At 43.6% G+C, this 21,714-nt stretch overlaps 1 protein-coding gene across 7 annotated transcripts in view; it reads right to left on the reverse strand.

Annotated features, from left to right (window-relative positions):
- Window positions 1-6,843: 6,843 nt before the first annotated feature.
- SLC5A11 (solute carrier family 5 member 11) overlaps window positions 6,844-21,714 on the reverse strand; it is a 59,650-nt gene continuing 44,779 nt past the window's right edge. For 6 of the 7 annotated variants that reach the window (XM_054992735.1, XM_054992731.1, XM_054992732.1 and 3 more), the window contains 9 exons: window positions 20,687-20,767; window positions 20,087-20,292; window positions 19,464-19,599; window positions 16,647-16,754; window positions 13,254-13,404; window positions 12,271-12,439; window positions 11,963-12,178; window positions 11,051-11,222; window positions 6,844-8,931 (listed from right to left, as the gene is read on the reverse strand). In XM_054992735.1, the coding sequence (XP_054848710.1) occupies window positions 8,711-8,931; window positions 11,051-11,222; window positions 11,963-12,178; window positions 12,271-12,439; window positions 13,254-13,404; window positions 16,647-16,754; window positions 19,464-19,599; window positions 20,087-20,292; window positions 20,687-20,767 (1,460 nt within the window). In that variant the 3' untranslated portion in view covers window positions 6,844-8,710. The remainder of the gene's footprint in view (window positions 8,932-11,050; window positions 11,223-11,962; window positions 12,179-12,270; window positions 12,440-13,253; window positions 13,405-16,646; window positions 16,755-19,463; window positions 19,600-20,086; window positions 20,293-20,686; window positions 20,768-21,714) is intronic. The other variant, XM_054992737.1, reaches the window with a different exon arrangement.

Below are 21,714 nucleotides of genomic sequence, written 5' to 3' on the forward strand. Positions count from 1 at the left end.
TAGATATATATAGGTTAACAAACAGAACATAGAGAAAATAATTAATTATAAGGACTAAATATAAGGAGCGATTAACTAACAATATTTTCTTTTTTTTTCTGACAAGTTTTGTACCAAACTGAATGTCTGAAGATATAGATGGGTCAAATTGATTGACTACGTGAGGAGAGATATATAGAACTATTATAAAAAGATAGAATGAGTAATATATATAGAGAATAAGTCAAATTGTTTGATATAAACGAATGTATGATCTATATGGTTTATGATATATAGAAATACCTGAAATTGAAAAATTGGGATAAATTGTTTATCTAAGATGGAAACAAAGGCTTACAGTTTGGGCATATAATGTTAAAAATAGTTAAGGATGTACTGCTTAGAATAATGGAGAATATATATTTGTTTTAGATAGAGGAAGCTAATAAAAGTAAGGGAAAGGGGACAAAGGGTTGGAAAGCTGTTGGAAGTCAACAAAAAGGGGGGGGGAAAGGGAGGGGGTTAGAGATGAAAAAATTGGGGAAAATTGAATGTAAATGTGGAAATAATGGATTCTAACCCAATAAAAATTTTTCAAAAAAAAAAAAAAGCTATGGAAATCTCTCCGCGGCTGGCCTGCATGTGCGCAGTCCCAATGTGGGGCTGCACAGAAGGACGAAGACGAACAATAACGTTAAAGCCATATCAGGGTCATGCATCTATTCTTGACCAACAAGACCTACCAATTTTACTTCATGCTGATGATTTAGTACAGCTGTAGATCTGAAACAAATGTTGGCTGGTTTTAATTCTTATTGTGCAAATGAAGGATTAATTATAAATGCAGAAAAATCTAAAATGGTTGTTTTTTCAAAAGGTTGCTGACTGAAGAAAAAAGAATGGAGAATAGCAAATATCAATGTTGAACAAATAACTAGATTTAGATATTTATAATCTGTGCTTATATAGTGCTCTTCTAGAAAGATTAGTGCCCCATTCAGTGGTGAACAAAGTTAGTATTATTATGATCCCCGTTCCCCACAATACAGATGGGGAGCTGGGCTGAGAGGAGTGGTGGTGGCATACCCATACCTATTAAGTTCAAAGCAATAGTGGGATTCAAACCGGCCAAGTGCTGATTCAAGGCTCAGCCACTTAACCAATATGCTACAGCTTGTTATTCTCTCAAGATTTATCTTGGAAAGCCCAATTTCTTTCTATCTCTCAAACATTATTTATCACCATACTTGAATGCCCTGTCACTTTTTTCCATACAGTAGGAGGAAAATATTATCCAGCAGCTATTAGAACCTTTTTAGGAAAAATTAATCAAGTGATTTTTTTATGTTTTAGGAGTCTTAATGGAGCATTTCAGAAGATGAGAAGAAATTTTCTCACATTTTTGAGAAAAGTAACTAGATTCCCAAACTGTGTAGCAGGGATAGCTATTTGGCAAGAATTTGCCATTTCTTCATTAAAATCAGCTGTATAATTAAATGTTTTTAGATTTAGGATTAAGATTCTTTTTAGTTGTAGATCTAGGCTCCTCATTAGATGAAGAGAAGATTCTTTCCAGAGTAACTGGAAGAGTTCAGTTGACAAAAGATTAGATTTTACTTCAATTTTTCTCTTATCTATGGAGAATGATAAAGTAGCATTGGCTCAGGTGAAGAAGTAATTATTAGAGTTGGATTTTAGAAATACAAATTTGCAAGCTAGAATAGTGTGCTCTGTCTCCTATTATGGATTAGAACTGTTCTGGTAACTCTACCAGCATATTCCTTGACTACTTCTAGATATTGCAATCTGGTTTTGGCTGCTAGATTAAACATGGTACTATCTCCTGAATTAAAAGGCTAGTTTACAGGAATTATGTAATATGGGATAGGTACCCTGCTTCAGAGTCCTCAAATGTCCTTTATTTAATGAAGACAGAGAGAGATGAATAATTCCACTTCTACAGAAGGATGAAATCATGAGTAATGATCAAAGGTTTTTCTTCCTTTTGTTCAATAACGACCCGTATATTTCTAAGTCTGTGTTTTTTTATCTCCTAGTAATTTAGCACAAAATAAAAACTAAAGACTTCTATGATTAGAGTGGATTTATAGGGGGAATGGTTTCTTCTAATCATTAAAGCCGTACTATTCAAGACAAGGAAAGGAGGAAAGGACATAGTAAGTAGATTGCACTAGAATTTATTATAAACTTTGTTATAAAATTAGATTTTATAATAAAATTCCTTCATCTTTCCTTGATGAATCAATGATTTTCCCAGCCTACCTCAAGAACATGAAGAATGCAGCTGGAATAGATGAGAAGAACTCCCGTGACTGCTTCCCCCAGGTGGAACTTTGCAATCTTCTGAAAAAGTTGTTCATGAAAAGCTTATGAAAAGAAGAAACACGAATCAGCTACACTCATCCATGTATGGTAATTTAGAGAAGATATGAAAATATATATGAAAACTATAGCTTGTGTCCAACATTGCCTATATTATACGGCTACTGCAAGGTCTAGTAACTTTTCATTCCCTTTCAGAAAGCATATATTGCTTTGAGGGACTGGAACCTACTCTGAAAGTTTTGTCATCTTTATGCTGGAGCACCGGAAGGCAAATATTAGATCTCTGCATTCCTAAGGACAATGTAGGACTAGCTACCATACCTGTGACTTCTCCACTATTTGTGTTTTCTGGTAGCATCGCAACGAAGAACAGCCGGTGGAGTAGAAACTTCTGCATGGAAGGAATACCAGAAATGTATTAGTGACCACTTTAAGCTGTTTTCTTAGGGCTCAGTGGATGGTTCCAAACATTCTTTGAGCCATTGGATGAAGGACAATCCATAGTGCTCAGTTGTGCATGAGTCTTATGGTGCCATCTTGTAATTTGCTTTAATCAAAAGTGTAACATTTCTTCCTGGAAGTTTTCTAAACCTTATTGACAAGTAGAGTAAGCACAATAAGCTTTTGAAGACCTTGGCTTCCCCGATCAAAGCACGAGTGCCAAGAGCTCAGCTCCTCAGAAGGTAATTCTTGCTTGAAATGTGGAAAACTGAACGAAAAAGAAACCGTGACCTACTGACTAAAGCGATTTAAAGGTACATTGATCCAATATATATCAAATAGATTTTTTATCAAATTGATAGCAAGTTCAACATAAACTCTAAGTGGCTATAAAGCTGACTACATACAGTTCATAGGAAGTACAGTGCGGTCACGAGTAGAGGCGTCATACAGTATACAAAAATTACAAAGTGCAAAAGTGCTAAGCACTATATAATTTGAGGCGCAAATGCTCGCAACAACCAACTGTACCCTCATATACCACGGAGTACAATGAGCGAGCAGCCATTGTGCTTAGAAACTTTGTGTGACTTACCTCGATTGCCTTTTTTGTAACTGCCAGGAAGAAGGGGATATCAGAAATGGGATTCCTCGCATGCAAACCCGTTGCGGTTACTACACATTGGAATACAGGATAGTTAAATCCTTGCAAGCTCATAGCTGCTATGAATACAATTTGGGTTGTCACCCGTTCAGTTTAGACTTTTGTTTGCAAGCTTTTAGCTGCATTTGATATACTTTCTGGATTCTATACATGGTACTCCGTGGTATATGAGGGTACAGTTGCTATCAATTTGATTAAAAATCTATTTGATATATATTGGATCAATGTACCTTTAAATTGCTTTAGTCACGGTTTCTTTTTTGTTCAGTGGATACGTTGTTCCGTGACTCTCTCTATATTTGGGTGAAATGTGGAAAAGGCAAACAAAATTAGGCAAACAGTATTTTGGAATTATTATGCATATCTATACAGGTTTTCTGTTGTAAACTGCTTTACAAACTTTAAATCTCTTCACTCTGATCTGAGTCCAGTTGTCTGTCCACTAGGAACAACTTGGCTTTACAAAAATGTCTAGAGAATAGTTTTTAAAAACTGCTTCACGCACATCACAAGCGCCAGCAGGTAATGGCTAGAGTATTGGACTAGGAGCTGAGAAAACCCAGGTTCATATCATCACCCAGCCATGAAGCTTGGTGGGTGATTGAGTTTCTCCCTCGGCCTCACCTACCTCACAGGGTTGTTGTGAGGACAAATAGAAGAGGAACCATGTTTGTCACCCTTGGGAGGGAGGTAGATAAAAGTGGATAGATGATTTTTTTAAAAGAGAGAGGTTGGAGACAGGTTGGAAAGAGAGACTAAGGGGATATTCTCCTACCAGGACCTGAACTCTGAAGAGCAGAACTGGTCAACTCTACCAGCAGTCATTTGGGAATAATGTGCATATCAGGGCCTGCTCAAGGCAGGTTTGGTACTGTTGAGCACACCACTTTCACATGCATTACAGAGACATGGAGCAGCCAAAGTATTTAGGCTGCTTTTTCCAAGTAGGTGCAGGATGGTGCCATGGGGAAAGCAGAGCCTGGGGGGAGAAGCATTTTGAGGAGGGTGGTGGTGGTGGAAAGATGCAAATATTTATTTTACAAAATTTATACCTCACCTTTCTGCCCACATAAGGACCAGAAAGAAGGCTTGGTGCAAGGCCTGAGACAGGTGGAGAAAGGAGGGTGTTCACTTCTGAGACTGAAGTTCCATGGGGAGAGATGTGGTTACTAATTTTTAATTACGGTACTAAAAGCGGAGATCCTCTGAGCAACGTGTGATCAAAGCAAAGTTTTTTAAAATGCAAAGCGGCTCTGAGCTTATTATCTGTCCTGTGTGTGGGGAACTAAGTTCTATTTTTTTAAAAAAAATCATGGAGCCAAAGATGCAGTATACCCCCACCACCCACAAAAAAACTCTTCCCATTTCTTTCTTTTCCTATTTTGGTGGCTGGCTACAGAGAAGATAGGCTTTTGGCCCACTGCCCATCAGACTCAGGTAGGGTTGCCAGGCTCCAGGTGGTGGCTGGAGATCTCTTGGAATTACAACTCTTCTCCAGTTGACAGGCATCAGTCCCCTGGAGAAAATGGCTGCTTTGGAGGGAGGACTCTATGGTATTATACCCCATTGAAGTCCCTCTCCTTCCCAAACCCCACCCTCTCCAAGCCCCACCCCCCCCAAATCTCCAGGAATTTCCTAACCCAGACCTGGCAACCCTATAAGGAGGGCCACAGGAGGAGGCTTCTGGGCAGAAAGAAAGAAACGGGGCAGGTGAAGGTCCACGGGAGGGCCACTTGAGGAGAAATTGGAAGGTAAGGCCTGAGAAAGCAGCATGAATTCATGAGAATCTGGGTGGTGAGTCACAAGTAGGCTTGCCAGCCTCCAGGTAGTGGCTGGAGATCTCCCGGAATTACAACTGGTCTCCAGGCCACAGAGATCAGTTCACCTGGAGAAAATGGCTGTTTTGGAGAATGGACTGAATGGGATTATGCCACGCCAAGGTCCTTTCCCTCCCCAAACCTAACTTTCTCCAGGTTTCACCCCCTAGATCTCCAGGAACTTCCCAGTTTGGAGCTGGCAACCCTAGTCGCAAGGCACTGATCTGAAAGTAAAAGCCAACAGAAAAGTGAATTGAGGATGTTTCCATTTGAGCTAAGAGGCTACCTGAAGCAAAACTGTGAGGTAAAATGGGAGGGAGGGGCCCTCAGGAGGTGGTGCAGGGAAGTGTGGCAGTTGGGGGGGGCGGCCTAAGAGAGGAGAGGCTGTGAGGTAAAACATGGCCACGAGAAGTCGCTGGGGGATGAAGCAGTTTTGTGCTGAGATACTTGAGAATGAGGAGGGAGAAGCTGTGAGGTAAAATACAACCCCCCAAAGGTCACTGTGAAGTAGCGTTGCCAGCCTCCAGACGGGGCCGGAGGTCTCCCAGAATTACAAGTGATCTCCAGGCCACAGAGATCAGTTCACCCAGAGGAAACGGCTGCTTAGTTGGGTGGACTGTACAGCGTTGCATCCCACTTAGGTCCCTCCCCACCCTAATCCCTCCCTCCCCCTGGAAACCTCCCCAAATTTTCCTACCCAGAGTTGACAATCCTACTGTAAAGTGAGGCAGTTCTGGGCTGAGGCCTGTGGGACTTAGGAGGGCACAACAGGAGCAATTGTGAGGCTAAACCTGGGGACTGGGGCAAGGGGCAGCCTGTGGCTGTGAGAATGAGATGGTGCTGAGGGCCCCCCCCCCCCCCCGCAAGAGAGCACCTTCATCTGGCGGCGCCGGATCTCTTCCAGTGCACTGAGGAGTGTGTTCCTTGTCACTGGGTTGGCCATTGTCAAGATGGCTCCCCAGCTCGGCACTCTGCTTCCGGAAGCCAAGAGAAGAGTCTGAGGCCATCCACCTGTACGTGAGAAAGTTGTTGGCAGAACGCCAAATAAACAGCGGTAGTTGCGCAGTACTGTTTAAAGGTGTAAAAAGTGTTTATTTAGGAACTGCATTTCAGATAGTAAAGAGGAGAGATAGAGACAGCTGCTCACTATCGAACTACATAGTAGAGAGTGTGTGTTTAGAGAGCAGGAGGAGGATAGTGCCCAGTAGGAGACAAGACAAGGAAGTGACACTTAACAGAGAAGAGAGGTGCTGCTCTCACATTCCTATCTAACTGATCCTTACTGCCCCCTGTACAGTAGGGTCTTCTTTTCGGCTTCCTTCTTGTATACCAGACCTTGCTACTTCCAACAAAAGTGCAGCCCAGTGGTTCAGATTTCCAAGCAGGTAAGTGTGCCTCCTTTCAACTTGCTTCTAAGGAAATAAAATGCCAATAACCAAATATTTGCTTTGCAGTTTTGCTAAACACCCTTGCTGGTGTGCTCTAAACAAAAACCATGAGGACCTCCTCCTTGAGTATTGGCTGGGCTTGCTTTTGAAAGAACACAATTTCAACCTTGACTTGTGCTCATATTTTGGCACCTCTGCACTAAGAAATGAGCGTAACACCTTCTTGGGGAAAAGCACTACTGGTCCCAAAGAAGCACACAGAAGCCACCAAGTTCACCACAGCACTTTATTGTCAGTTTGTCGTAGCTAGGTTTACCAGTAGGGTTGCATTTCTCCTGTACTGCTCCAAGAATCACATCGCTGAGCCTGAAATATTGGCATAATCTCTTAGGTGCTTCTCCTGAACAAATCCTGATCATTGTTGTGAGGCTGGTACAGGAGAACATCTTTGTGGATTGTGCCCACCCGTTCTGCATTGCACTTAGGCTAAGAAACAGCACTGGGTTAGACTGCCTATTGTGCTGTTAAGAAAACTGACCAATAAAGCAAACTGAACAGACAAATAGAAGCATTTTCCCTACTAGTGCCTGATTCCAGTCAGAATAATAAATAGAAACATGCTTAAAAACAAGATGAAAAGAGTTCAGTAGCACCTTTAAGACTGACCAACTTTACTGTAGCTTAAGCTTTCGAGAACCACAGTTCTCTTCGTCAGATGCAGGCTTAAAAACAAGGACATACATGACATTGCTCATAAAACACTCTGCAAAAATACTTTCTGCTGTTTTAATATACAGTAAAAGATCTTGAAAACACATCTCCTGTGTGTATGTATGAAAATCTCTCCTTATTTCTGCTTCCCTTAACAAAACAAAACAGGTTGTGAATATACCATGCCCAGCTAAGTTCACAGCAAGTACTACCATCGGCGTGCACTTCAGCAAATGTCACTTCTCTTATTGCCAGCATTGTGCTATAGTTTACCATCCTGCTGAAGGTTCGGCCTCTTGCTGCCCTCATGACCTTTCGAGGAGAAACCTTTACCCTTCTAATTAGCACCCTATATTAGTTTCACTACATAAACAGTGTTATCTGAACACCACTGAAATATAAAAAGCTGTACATTTTGACACCTGTTGATCCAATACCACTTGTGAATATATACAGAGGAGGGAAAGGGGAACCTAGCATTTCACTATCAGAGAACTGTGCACTTTTTCACATGTTTGCATGGCAAATGTAAACCAATTTCAAGCCTGGTAAACTGTCATGGCTTTCAACCAGTCAACCATAGGTACTATCATTTTGGGAGGAGTCTCTTCAGCATCCCCTCTCATGGCGCCCAATCAAATTAAACTGCAGAAGGTTCAGAATTAGATATCTGTTCACAGTGCCTAGTTAACTTGTGGAATTCCCTGCTTCAAGATGAAGAAATGGCCACTTGTTTGAATAGATTTATGAACTGCTGTTAGCCATGACAGTCAAAGGAAGCTTCTGTTTCCAAAGAAAATGAGGCCTCATTCAGTATTTACCTTTGAAACAATGGCTGATTCCGCACATGTTGGATAATGCACTTTCAACGCACGTTATCATTTGATGTGGATTTTTTGTTCCGCACACAAAAAAATCCGTTCCAAATGATCTATAAAGAGGATTGGAACTGCATTATCCAACGTGTGTGGAATCACTCAATGAGTCACACTGTCTGCATAACCCAGATACTGAAGCCAAAGCACCATGTTATTACAGTCAGAGGCGCAACCAGTGGTCATTAAGGACAGGCCATTTGAAATTTGCATTTCAATAAATAATAAGATTTTTTTAAAAAATTAGTTTATGACCAAGCAAGCTTTTCACAATCCTTTGTCCATGACATTGTTGAAGCTGTGCTGGACCCTGCCAAGCATGAACTCCTCAACTGCTTCTAAGAAACAAGTATTTCTTTTTTTCAAGATATAAGAAATAGATCATATGTTTTACAGAATAATTATATTAAAGTTACATTTCATTTTATTCATAGTATTTTAAACCCAAAGTGTATTAACAGTGTCTCTTAAATTGGGCAAAGCCAAGCGCTATGCAAAGTAGCCCCAGAGGAAAACGCCAACACTTAAGCACAGTATCAAGTTGATGTTGAGTACATGTTTCACCCACGGTGCTTCTTTGGGTTGAACCGTGGCGGCCTCACTTTTGGTAGCTATAGGAATCTCAGGAGTGTCTTTTTCTCTGCTGTCCATCCCACAGACCCACAAAAACAGTCTCATCAGTTTAGAGGCCTTCTTGCCATCCAAAGTACCTAAAGAGGAGACAGTTGACAGTGAAATAATGATCCTGTCCATAAGAACAGTTTGCCCATGTTGAAAGTCCCCAGGCTGATTCTCAGACTCCACAGCTGGTAGCTTAACTTGGCACCCCCTGAGGGCAAAAGTCTCTCACGTGTCATTCCAACAATATCCTGCATCTCAAAGTTGTCCCCTCAACTCTTCATCACCACAAACAGAAGACCATGCCCTTTTATTCTGGAATGACTGACCCAGAATAACTGCCAGCCTAGATTCTCTATTCACTATTCTTGAATTATCTTAAATCTATTACTACTATTACTTAACCTTTATACCCTCTAGGAAGGCACTGTACAGGATATGAAGCTATCTTATGCCTTTGGTTCATTTGGACTTGTTTGCCTGGCAGCGACTCTCCATGGTCTAAGACAGAGTAAAGTCTTTTTTAAACACCTGCTGCCTGAGATGGTCTCATCATAGGGTGAAGGCCTGAAATGACTACTGATGAAGGTTAAAGAAAAAAAGCACCAAAGCAAGATTACAGCAGAACATGAAAAGACATAGGTAATGACTACTGAGGAATTATACAATTTTAAAGTTGACAATGAGGAAATTGAAATTGTTAAAAAAAATGTATTCCTTGGCTCAATCATCAACCAAAAGGGAGATTGTAACCAAGAAATCAGAAGAAGATTGAGACTTGGAAGAGCAGCAATGAGGGAACTAGAAAAGATCCTTAAAGATAAGGATGTCTCTCTGGGGGCTAAGATCAAAATAATCCAAACAATGGTATTCCCCATTACTATGTATGGATGTGAAAGTTGGACTAAAGGGAAAGCTGACAGGAAGAAAATGGATTCATTTGAAATGTGGTGCTGGAGGAGAATTTTGCAGATACCATGGATGGGCAAAAAGACAAATAAGTGGGTACTAGATCAAATCAAGCCTGAATTCTCTCTAGAAGCTAAAATGACAAAACTGAGGCTATCGTACTTTGGTCACATCATAAGACAAGATTCTCTGGAAAGTAATACTAGGAAAAGTAGAAGGCAGTAGGAAAAGAGGAAGTCCTAAAACAAGATGGCTTGCCTTAATAAAAGAAACCACACCCTCCAGTTTGCAAGATGTGAGCAAGGCCGATTCCAGACGGCCCTCCCCATCGCGAAACGTCACGCGTCATCGTGCGTCGTCGTGCAGAAAACGCGAAATATCGCGTTTTCTCGCACGAGTTTTGCGCGACATTGCGCAAAACTCGCGTGAGAAAACGCGATATTTCGCGTTTTCTGCGCGACGACGCGCGACGTTTCGCGATGGGGAGGGCCGTCTGGAATCGGCCCAAGTCTGTTAATGGTAGGACATTTTGGAGGTCTTTCATTCATAGGGCCATCATAGGTTGGAAGCAACTTGATGGCACATAACACAACTGAGATTAGAGATGCTCTTGATGGAACCTGGGGTCTTCTGCATGAAATAAGGGGCTCTACCGCCAAATAATATCTGTTTGAATTTGCTTGTCTCTTGCCTCTTGAAGTCTCTGTGATACAAGCAGTCAAGGGACATTTTATCAGTTTAACAAGACCTGACACCTGAACTTTGAAGTGAATTCAGGGACAGAATAGAATTCAGTTTCAAAAGTGGAATTTCTGGATCTTATCAGGGAGCTGGGCGTGGCAAAGTTCTCTGTCTAGAACAGCTGCCAGAAAGACTAGACACCAGAATAGTTGGCTGGCTGGATTAGTGTTAGGCAAAACTTCTTGCAGCACCATGCCTTATTGCAAAGAAAATTGTGAGTTTAGGGCCGTTTTCACGCTGCTTTCCAGCCATGGAACATTGTGCCAAGTTCCCAGAATGACAGTGTCTTCCTGGTGCAATTTCACACGAGAACTGCTGTTCTTGTGCGAGATCGCACCAGGAAGACGCTGTCGTTCTGGGAGCTTGGCGCAATGTTCCATGGCTGGTAAGCAGTGTGAAAATGGCCTAGCTGGTTCAAAGCCTCTTAAAGTCTGCCATAACTTTGAACAGAAGAAGGAGAAATGTAAAAATCGCTCTCTTTCCCTCCCTTACATTGGCATATACTGAATGCAAAGGTTTTCCACTCTGAAGAGGTAGCAGATACAGCAATAGGTCACATACTTGTCTTGCCATGGCAAATATTTTCTGGGCCATCACTAAGGCTGAGCTGCATTGTCAGAGGAGGGCAAGCTTCATGGATTCCAGAGGAAGATTTGGGTGAGGGGCTTTGGGAGGCTGTTGGATCCTTCTCTGCTGGGACATCCTTGCGTGTGAACCATGTAAGACGGCTGACCTGTTGGCATAGAAAGAGCTAGTAAAACAGAACTGCTCCCCTTTGCAGATTTCCAAGTTTACTCCAAAATGACAGCTCAGCAACTGCCACACCTTTAGGACAAAATACAGTGGCACTTATTTCCATGCTTCTGTATCCACTTTCAGACCTGTGAATTCTCTGACTTATTGGAAGTTCATAATGTAGTACTGGGTACAGAATCATTATAGTGGAAAAGACTGGCTTTGGAAAAGCCTTCCTCACGAATTTGTAGCTGCTTGATGCCTGTTTCTAGTTAATCCTCTGGTTGTAGGATTTAACATGGTCTGGTTCCATTGATTCAAAATGGGAATAAGGACTAGTTAGACAATAGTTTTGCATCTTTCTCTTCCAGTCTGGATTGATTTTTACAGTGAGCCAAATCACCTTTCCGAAGAAGGCGACTTGCAGTTGTGTGCCTAGACAAACAGGGCCCATAGTTTGGCTCTATTACAAATGAAGAGAAAATTAATAAGATCTGAACAACACAATTCATGCATGGTGGGTGTTCTGGTGCACTCAGAGCAATGGGAACATTTGCCTTGGACTGTCTATCAGTGGGCCTACTAATGGCTAGAAGGACCAAGTGTGCTTACACACTTATAGTGACATTACTCTTCTGCTGCAAAGATGTGCAAAAATTTGAGGGATGCTGGGAGCAGGACATTAAAGCAGATTTGTATCAAAAGGACAAGTAGCAATGCCCATTGGGCAGTCCTCACCATTTCTTCTGAAGGAGGCGCCGTCCAGAGGCTGACCACCACCACCACAATCAGCGTGGCTAGCCCCAGGATCATGGAGAAGTAGAGATAGTGAACGTATTTCACCACAGCTGGTCGGCTGTCTGTTTCATCACACCATGGCTGCGGATAGACAAAATCCAGCACCATCCGGATCAGGCCCATTACCATCCCGATCAAAAGGCCATAGAATGCACCCTGGGAGAAAAGAAAAGTCCCACATTGGAACAAGAAACCAGGAAGCACTGCAGCAGGCCCGTGTGCAGCAGGCCTCCTCTCCACCATGTTACCTTCTCATTTGTTCTCTTCCAGAAGCACCCCAGAATGAAGATGACAGCTACAGGAGGTTGCAGGTAGGAACTGATAGTCTGGATGTAAATAAAAAGCTGGCCACCCTGGCTGGCCTGCACCAGTGGGATCCAGAGGATAGACACAATCACAAGGAGCAGGACAAACACTCTGCAGCAGAGAGAGGGAAAGGCCGAGTTTTTGCTCTTTCACATTTGCAGTTTATTTTGCGATGGAGACATGGATCCTAAGCCTTGATTCTCTCTTTTCCCACTATCTGGTGCTTTCCTCAGGCACTAGGTGCTTTTCAGCTCACTGGAAGATGCTAGTCTTGTATGAAAAGGAATTCCTGTTGCTGGAGGGATGCCTCTGCCACACAGCCCCCTCCTCCCCCTGTCCTTTCAGCAGTTTTCAATAACACTGGCTCTCAAAAACCCTTTACCCCTAGGTGCTGGTTTCCAAACTCTGTAAATAGAAACTGGGGTCCTTCAGGAGCTTTTCATTGGTTTCTCCATAAGAAGATCAATAATGGCAGACAAGCTTCCCTTACGACCAGCTTGCCTTCCATGGCTGATCCCTTGTAATGCACAGTCCATGGTGTACACTCTGTTCATGCAGGGCAGCAATGAGGCCCAACAGGGCTGGCCACTGTGCTGTGTGAGCTCTCTGTGTACCATGGACTCATGCTCCAGAACCTTCCATATGGCACAGGGGTTCCTTGGCAGACAAATCAATATAGAAAAGGTTATCTCGAGACAGAAAGTTTGAAAAACACTCCCAGAAGCTTTCAGTGACTCTTGCACAAAGCAGATTCACTAGGTGAGTTGCAAAGATAAACAGATACCCCTCTCCATTAGATGTGTACAGATTCCTTTTGATCCAAAATAACAGATTGATAAAATGAGAAGATCTGCTGCAATGTGAATGAACCATGGGGCTTCTGGGATTCCTGGTGGATGTGTGCCTTACAGTTAGCGTGTCTCACCTGCCAACAATCATCAGTTCCCATTCAGAGGACAGAGGCCTGAAATGCCGCCAGAGATCCATGGTGAAAATGGTGCTTGCGCTGTTGAAGATGGAGGTCAGGGATGACATCAGTGCTGCGATCATCACTGACATCATGAGCCCTCTGAGCCCTGGAGCCAAAAAGAGAAGTTGAGCCAGTCTGTTAGAGGCCACATTAGCCTGAACCATGCATGTTTTCATTAAAGGCCACTGAGGAAAGTAACTTTGAAGGCTGTGTCCTTTACGGAGCAAAGAGCTTGCATCCCACTCCAGGAAGAAATGGGAGGTAAGAGCTCAGAAGGACTCCTCGGGTGACTGTTAATAGTCTACACACTTGCCAAGTAGATCAAAATCTTGAATCTTCTGAGGTGACATTTCAAACACGGATGATCTCAGCAACAGTTTCCCATTAAATATGGAAGCGATTTGTGAGGTCAGAAGACTGTAGGAATTATATTTATTTATTTCATTTAGCGTCCACCTTTTTCACTGAGACTCAAGGCGGATTACACAGTGTGAGATTAGTAGTGAGCCTGCTGATGCTGGAGGGCGGAATACAAACCAAATCAAATAAATAAATACAGTCAGTTTCAAGGACATTTCCATAAACAGTGCCATAGGCACAATTTTACACAATAAACACAATTTTACAAAGACATAGCATTAGTAAGAATCCAATACAGAGTTGAAGAAATGCTGAAACAGAACATAAGCAATTCGAGGGCTGACATTAGACCACATGAAGCACAAGTAGCTCACAGGAGCACATATTTAAGACAGCAGGTAGTACGTAAGGCAACATAGTGGTGAAGTCGGTGGTCCTTAACTCATTAGCATGGGCGAGCCCCTCCCTACAGTACAAAAGCCTTTTTGAATAATTCCATTTTGCTGAATAATCCTATGATAATATTCGATAGCCCCTTTATTGTAATCACTGGTATAAGGATTGTTCTTGCTTGTGACGCTAGGATGGCCTATTTGGAGTCTAGAACATCAAGTCTTCCCTTACATGCCATAAGCACAAGCCAGTCTTCCACCAGCATCATTATTATTCCTCCAAACATGGGTACAGCTTCAGCTGCCTACTAACTGACTGAAACAGAAAGGTTAGAGTTGAGGCCACAGGAGGAGGTATGCAGAGCAGGGCCCTTCCAATGGCGTTTTAAACACCTGTTCGTCGTAGCTGCGAATCAGCCTCATAATACTTCACATTCACCCCTTTATGACTCTTCCAACTGCTACGTACCCATTAGCTCTGTAATCCTTAGAACATAAATTAGCATAGTAATCTTTATATTCCCTGTTATGGGGCTGAGAAAATAATGACTTAGTTAAGGCCACCTAGCAAGTTCATAGTTGAGGTATAACAGACGATACACAGATAACTTCTGAAATATGTATTTATTATTTCTTTAGCTTCTTTTAGAATCCACCTCTTGATCCCACAAGCCAGATCACAAGAAAGTTAGAAACCACAATACATAATTTTAAAACAGTATTGCAAAAGAAACAGATACATGAACATCAACTCAGAACTAGCAGCAACAACACAATAACAAAATCAGTTGTGGTACTCAATTAAAAATAAATATAGTTGCCCTACAAAGCTCTCTGAAAGAGCACAGTTTTGACCTGAAGTCCAAAAGCCAACTGATATTAAGCCATTATTATCTTTCCTTGGCATGGAATTGCAAGGTCTCAGTACCACCACTGAAAAAGTCCTGCTTTCTATATTTATTTATTTAATAATGCATGTGGTAAAGCATAATGGCTAAGGAATTAGCTTTGATGAGGGAAGTCCCCAGTTCAAATATGGCCTCTTCCAGAAGTTCACTGAGTGATTTTGAGCAAAGCACTCAGCCTTAATTTTTTCCATTGGCAATACGGGGCTGTTAGGATAGGACCTGGGACATTTTAATATCACGCTTGCCTCTGATTCACCTTTTCATAATCAAGCTCAAAGCTAGCCTAGAGATCCAGGAAGAGCAGGGCAAATTAAATGCCATTTGCTCCACCTGACAGCTCTCCTTTGGATGTTTGAAGAAACGGGCAACTTGGGATAAAAAACTGTGTTGCTTTAGCCTTTTGTTACCATCATAAAACTAGGAACCTAAGAGACAAGAAATATGTGATAGGGCATCCAGCTAGCCATGGCAGCTAGGAAAGAGGCTGGATTTAGGGAAGGGAACCCCACCCCCCACCCCCACCCCGGGAAAGAGAAAATACAAAAAGCCCTGCAGCTGTTTAGCTGTACTGCTCTAGTGAAGTTCTGGATGCAGAGGACAGAGGGTCCACTTTGCGGGCCTGCTTCCTCCTCCACAGCACTGGATGCCCACCTCAAGAAGGAGATGAAGGTACTCTGTGGTAAGGCTTATTGTGATAGGTAGACCGTGGCAACTTTGTGTTTCTTTTCTTCTATGTGGCTGCAAACCTTGTGCAAGATCTATTCTCCCTAACCTGTGTGCTCCTCATATTCTGCAGTCTATTGTAGTTCAGGAAAGACTTTTCTCAGTTAAGGTAAGTTGTGTCAGTCCTCACCTGCATGCTGGCTGCTTGGTCATGTGCTATGTACACACGGAGAGGCTCACCAACCTTCCCCAACGGCTAGTGAAAGGAAAAGCTTGTTTCAGTTGGGGTGATGGTGGCACTAGTAGAGAAAATGAGGGATCAGAGGGAGGAAAGAAAAGACACCCCCCCAATCCATAACAGGGGGTAATAATGCTGCCCTACGGTTAATGGGAATCCTTCACTCGGAATTTATTATATAAATGTAAAATATACACGTATAATGGTTTTCTGTTGTTTTAAGCCTGAGCACAAGAGAAGTAAAATATCTACCATAAAAGATAAAATTAAAACAACTCACCCACCACACCTGAAATGTTGGGATGCCGTGAAGCAAAGCCCCCAGGGGTGACCTTGGAGCCAGTATGGTATAGTGGATAGGGTGTCAGACTAAAATCTGGGAGACCCAGGTTTGGATCCCCCCTCTGCCGTGGAAACTTGCTGGGTAACCTTGGGCCGGTCACATTATCTCAGCCTAACTCTCTTATACGGTAGTTGTGAGGATAAAATGGAGAGAACAATGCACGTCACCTTGAGTTCCCACTGGGGAGAAAGGTGAGGTATAAATGAAGTAAATAAATAAACAGATAGAACTTAGTGCACAGATATGTTTCTATGGATAAGGCATCCTGGACCAATCAGAACTTCAGAGTTCAAAAGTGCGTGGAAACTAATCAGAAGCCAGCAAAGTTGTTGCAAAACTGGAATTCTGTGCTCTCAGTGACTCTAGCTTGTTAACACCCTGGCTGCAGTGTTTTTGACCAGTTATACCTTCTAAGCCCCTTTCAGTTGCACAGCTGTCACTTACCTATTGGCAGAAGTTCAATGACAAGTTTTGGATAAGCAATGTCAGAACATCCAGATGGGTTGCCGCAAATTTCTTTACAAGCTGTTCGATCAGCACAAGCCACTAGATCTGCAACACAATATTTTATCGTATTTATATTCCACCCTCCCCACAAGCAGGCTCAGGGCGGATAACAACATTAAAACATTTAAAACATTTCATATAAAACATTTAAAAGCATTGTACAAAGATATAAAAAATAGCAGCACTCTTTTCTTGATGGCGGCAATACCGTTGATTACAAAAAGTGCAACAGTGCAGTTAAGCATAGCAGCAGCTTAAGAACAGTGGTGGGCAGCTCTCATAGGGAGGGGAGTAAATGTTGTATCCTCCAGCCAGTGGAGGCCCAGCCTCAGCCATAAGCCTGGCGGAACAACTCTGTCTTACAGGCCCGGCGGAAAGATAGTAGATCCTGCCGGGCCCTGGTCTCGGTAGATAGAGTGTTCCACCAGGTAGGAGCTAGGACTGAGCTCTTGCTCTAGTCGAGGCCAGGCAGGCCTCCTTGGAGCCAGGGACTGATAAAAATTTCTTTTCTCCTGATCGGAGGGTCCCCTGGGGAATATACAGGGAGAGACGGTCCCTCAGGTACGCTGGCCCCAGTCCGCCCAGGGCCTTATAGGTCAATACCAAGACCTTGAACCTGATCCGATACTCCACTGGCAACCAATGTAGCTTGTGCAATATTGGTGTAATATGCACCCTATTTGGTGCTTTCATAATGATGTGCTCCGCTGCATTTTGCACCAGCTGTAATCTTCGAGTCAGGCACAAGGGTAGGCCCAGGTAGAGCGAGTTACAGTAATCTAACCTAGAGATGACCATTGCCTGGATCACTGTAGTTAAGTCACAGGTAGACAGGTAAGGGACAAGTTGTCTGGTCTGCCACAGGTGAAAAAAAGAAGACCTGACAACAGCTGTGACCTGTGCCTCCATTTTCAGGGAGGCATCTAGGATCACCCCCAGGCTCTTAACCCTTGGAACAGGCACAAGCTGTGCCCCATCGAGGGTCAGGAGCCAGAGTCCTGAAGCCAGTCCCCCATAGCTCAAGTATAGGACCTCCGTCTTTGTTGGGTTCAGTTTCAGTCGACTCTGTTTCAACCAACCAGTCACGGCTGCAAATGCATGTTCCAGGACCTCTGGGGCTGAGCTGGGCCAGCTGTCCATCATCAGATACAGCTGGGTGTCATCTGCACATTGATGGCACCCAAGCCCAAAACTTCACACCAGCTGGGCAAGGGGGCACATATAGATGTTAAACAGTAAAGGGGAGAGTATTGCCCCCTGCGGCACCCCGCACACCAATGGGTGACGGGGTGACAATTTCTCCCCAAGCACCACCCTCTGTCCCCAACTGTGGAGAAAAGAGACAAGCCACTGTAAGGCAGTCCCTCGTATCCCCACATCGGCGAGGCGGTGAGTCAGAAGATCGTAATCGACTGTGTCAAACGCTGCTGACAAATCCAGTAATATCAGCAGCGCTGAACCACCTCGGTCCAGATGTCTGTGAGGGCGACCAGCAGCGTCTCCATCCCATGTCCTGGCTGGAACCCAGACTGAAAGGGATCTAGGGCCGAGACATCATTCAGAAAACCCTGTATCTGTCCCACCGCCGCCTGCTCAATCACCTTTCCCAGAAACGGGAGGTTCGAGACTGGGCGATAATTGATCAGGTCAGTGGGGTCCAGTGATGGTCTCTTCAGGAGCGGTCTCACCACGGCTTCCTTTAGTGGCCCGGGGAAAACCCCAGTGCCCAAGGATGTGTTAACAATGGCCTCGAACGAGGACTGCAGACCATTGGCACTGGCCTTTACCAGCCACGATGGGCATAGGTCCAGGGGGCACGTGGTGGGCCTAACAGATTGCAGGGTCCTGTCAATCTCTTCCCCAGAGAGTGGACTGAACTGATCAAATATTGACCCTAAAGATGGCCAAGGGGTCTCTAGTTCCTTCACTGTATCAACTGTGGCTGGCAGGTCACGGCAGAGAGACAAAAAATTTTCAGCGAAAAAGCTCCCCAAAGCCTCACAGCTGATGTCCGAATTCTGAATTTGGTGGTCTCCCCCTGGGAGGGAGACTAGTGACCGAATCACATTGAACAATTTTGCTGGGTGTGAGCTAGCTGATGCGATGGAGGCTGTATGGAGGCTCCTTCTTCACAGCCTTCACCACCATCTCATAGGCTTTCATAAACGTCCTATATATAGTCAAAAAAAGCCATGACTAAATAAGCAGAGGGAGAGAGCAAGATTTAGAAAGCATTAAAATAGATAGGAAACTATCACAAACCAAGAGCATACAAGAATTACCACACAATAGCTAAAGCATAGCCCTAGTTCACATATTGTACCCTGCCAGAATGGGACCTGAACCAGGAGGACTCCTACCATGTTGGGCCTATCTCTTAGAGTTGCTGAAACCTGCATATGGCAACCATTTGCCTCCAGTTTCCCTCCTAGGCTGGGATCCAGAACACGCCCCATGGAGCCATTCACAAAAACATCAGGCCTTATAAAGTTTGGGCTTACAAGAAGCATCCCCAGACTGAACAACTTGTTAGCTTGTGAAGACTTTTCCAGAACGAGCTCACCCCTTCTGTGCTCTTCTTGGAATTTGACCTTGCCTACCTATTTAACCACTGTTGGTTTATAACAAAACCCACCCACCCCCCAAAAAACCTACAACAAATTCTCTTGTACTGTATTTTAAATGTATTTATAATAGACCCAAGAGCAGATAACAGTTACCATGGGCAGAAGGCATCTGGCTATTGCTTCTTACCTGGAAAGAGGATACGGCTAATCATGCCAGGCAGGACCATCATAAAGAGAGGCAGGACCTTCAAATAGGAGGCCAGTAAGGACCCTCCCTTGGCATGAGACAGGGACTTGGCAGCAAGAGACCTTTGAACAATGACCTGCAGGGGAAGGAAACATTTCAGTCCAGGGCTCAGAAGGCAAACTGAGATGTATACAGCTAGGCATTGTTTATTTACAATTACTGCTGTACATTCAATCCTTTTTGGAATCCCCAAATTGTGTTTTGAAGGTCAGAACTTTCTCTCCAGGACAGCAGTGACTTTTAAGCAACAGTCAAGAAGAGCTGAAAGAGTGGTGCCAGGGATAGAATGTATGGGATTCAAGTTCAGACCACTGTTAAGGGGCGGGGTAGATTTTACATTACAAGGGTGACCTGGAGCTCCATCCCACACTGCAGAATGAAACAGATGTGACGCTTTCCCCCTTAGGGTATGGGGATAGCGCTGCAAAGGGTTAGTTGTCACACCTCTTCTGTACTTCTGAAGTAGCTCACTGGCCCTTCTTTATCTTCTAAGGCTGTGTATGCAGACTGATTTGCTGTTATCCAGAAGAAAAACCTGTTTGATGGAACCAACTAAGTCTTACCTGGTCTGTGCACCAGTACCACAGAGATGGGATGGTCATTCCAACCAGGACTCCTGGCCATGGGAGGTCAGATGTCACAGGGTCCCTGAATATGTGAAAGGCATCATCCCTTGGCAAGCCACAACTGCCATTTCCACTGTAGCTGCTAGCAATGGCTTTGAAGTATCTGTTCTGCAAGTCTTCAAGCCCTCCAACTTTGGCAAAGCCTGGAATGGGGAGCAGGAAGCTGCTGTTGGAAGTTTGCTCAGTAAGGCTATTTCAGAAAGCTCATTAGGTTCAAAGACTGAGATGTAGGGGAAGGGTTGGTTGCAGGGGAGAATTCTGGTTTCAGCTCTATAACCGGCATCATCCTAATACATTTCATATAATGTTCCTTTTCCCATATGCACCTCGGCCTCATAAGGACCTACTATCAAATAAAGATCCAGATATAAGTCTTAGCATTTATATAATGCTTTTTGTCTCTGAACGTAAGATGTTGTACATTTGTCAAAGTGAGTGCTGGCTCACAAAAGATGATGCCACAATAAATGTCCACTTTTAAGTCACCATGTGATTCTTTGTTTTAAATTCAGAGAGTAAATTAGGAAATGTACTCACTGAATCCCATTAGAGTCAGTGCACCCACCAGCATGATAACCGTCTGCAGGGTGTCCGTGTAGATCACAGCTGCCAGGCCCCCTGCAGAGAAAAGAGGAGGCATGAGGACTCCGTCTGGCCACAAACTTTGCTAGACATTTGGACAGGCACCTGTCGTCTGAAATCCTCAAGATTTCAGGGTCAGAATCATAGAGTTGGAAGGGGCCATACAGACCTTCTAGTCCAACCCCCTGCCCAATGCAGGATGAGCCTAAAGCATCTCTGACAAGTATTCATCCAGCCTTTTCTTGAAAACTGCCAGTGAAGGGGAGCTCACCACCTCCCTAGGCAGCTGATTCCACCTTTCAACTACTCTGACCGTGAAAAAGTTTTTCCTAATATCCAGCCAGTACCTTTCTGCATGTAATTTAAGCCCATTGCATCAAGTCCTATCCTCTGCTGCCAACTGGAACAGCTTCTGGTCCTCCTCCAAATGACAACCTTTCAAATATTTAAAGAGAGCAATCCTGTCCCCCCTTAATTTCCTCTTCTCCAAACTAAACATTCCCAAGGCCCTCAGCCTTGCCTCGTAGGGCCAAGTCTCTAGATCCCTGATCATTCTCAAAAAGAGTCCAGTAGCACCTTTAAGATTAACCAACTTTATTGTAGCATAAGCTTTCGAGAATCACAGTTCTCTTCGTCAGATGCATGGAGGGCAAGAAGAAACTGGTCAGTTATATAGGTGGAGAGGGGAGGGAGGAGTAGATGCAAACAGTAGCTTCTGATATGGAGATCAGTTTGCTTCTGTGAAGGAAGTCAGTTGCTTCTGATAATGGGATAACCATTCATAGTCTCTATTCAATCCCAGCTTGACTGAGTCAAATTTACATACGAATTCCAATCCAATCCAACGGGAAGCTGCTGAATTGGAATTCATATGTAAATTTGACTCAGTCAAGCTGGGATTGAATAGAGACTATGAATGGTTATCCCATTATCAGAAGTAACTGACTTCCTTCACAGAAGCAAACTGATCTCCATATCAGAAG

This window comes from Eublepharis macularius, chromosome 12 (assembly GCF_028583425.1).
Source record: "Eublepharis macularius isolate TG4126 chromosome 12, MPM_Emac_v1.0, whole genome shotgun sequence".
Taxonomy (NCBI): Eukaryota; Metazoa; Chordata; class Lepidosauria; order Squamata; family Eublepharidae; genus Eublepharis; species Eublepharis macularius.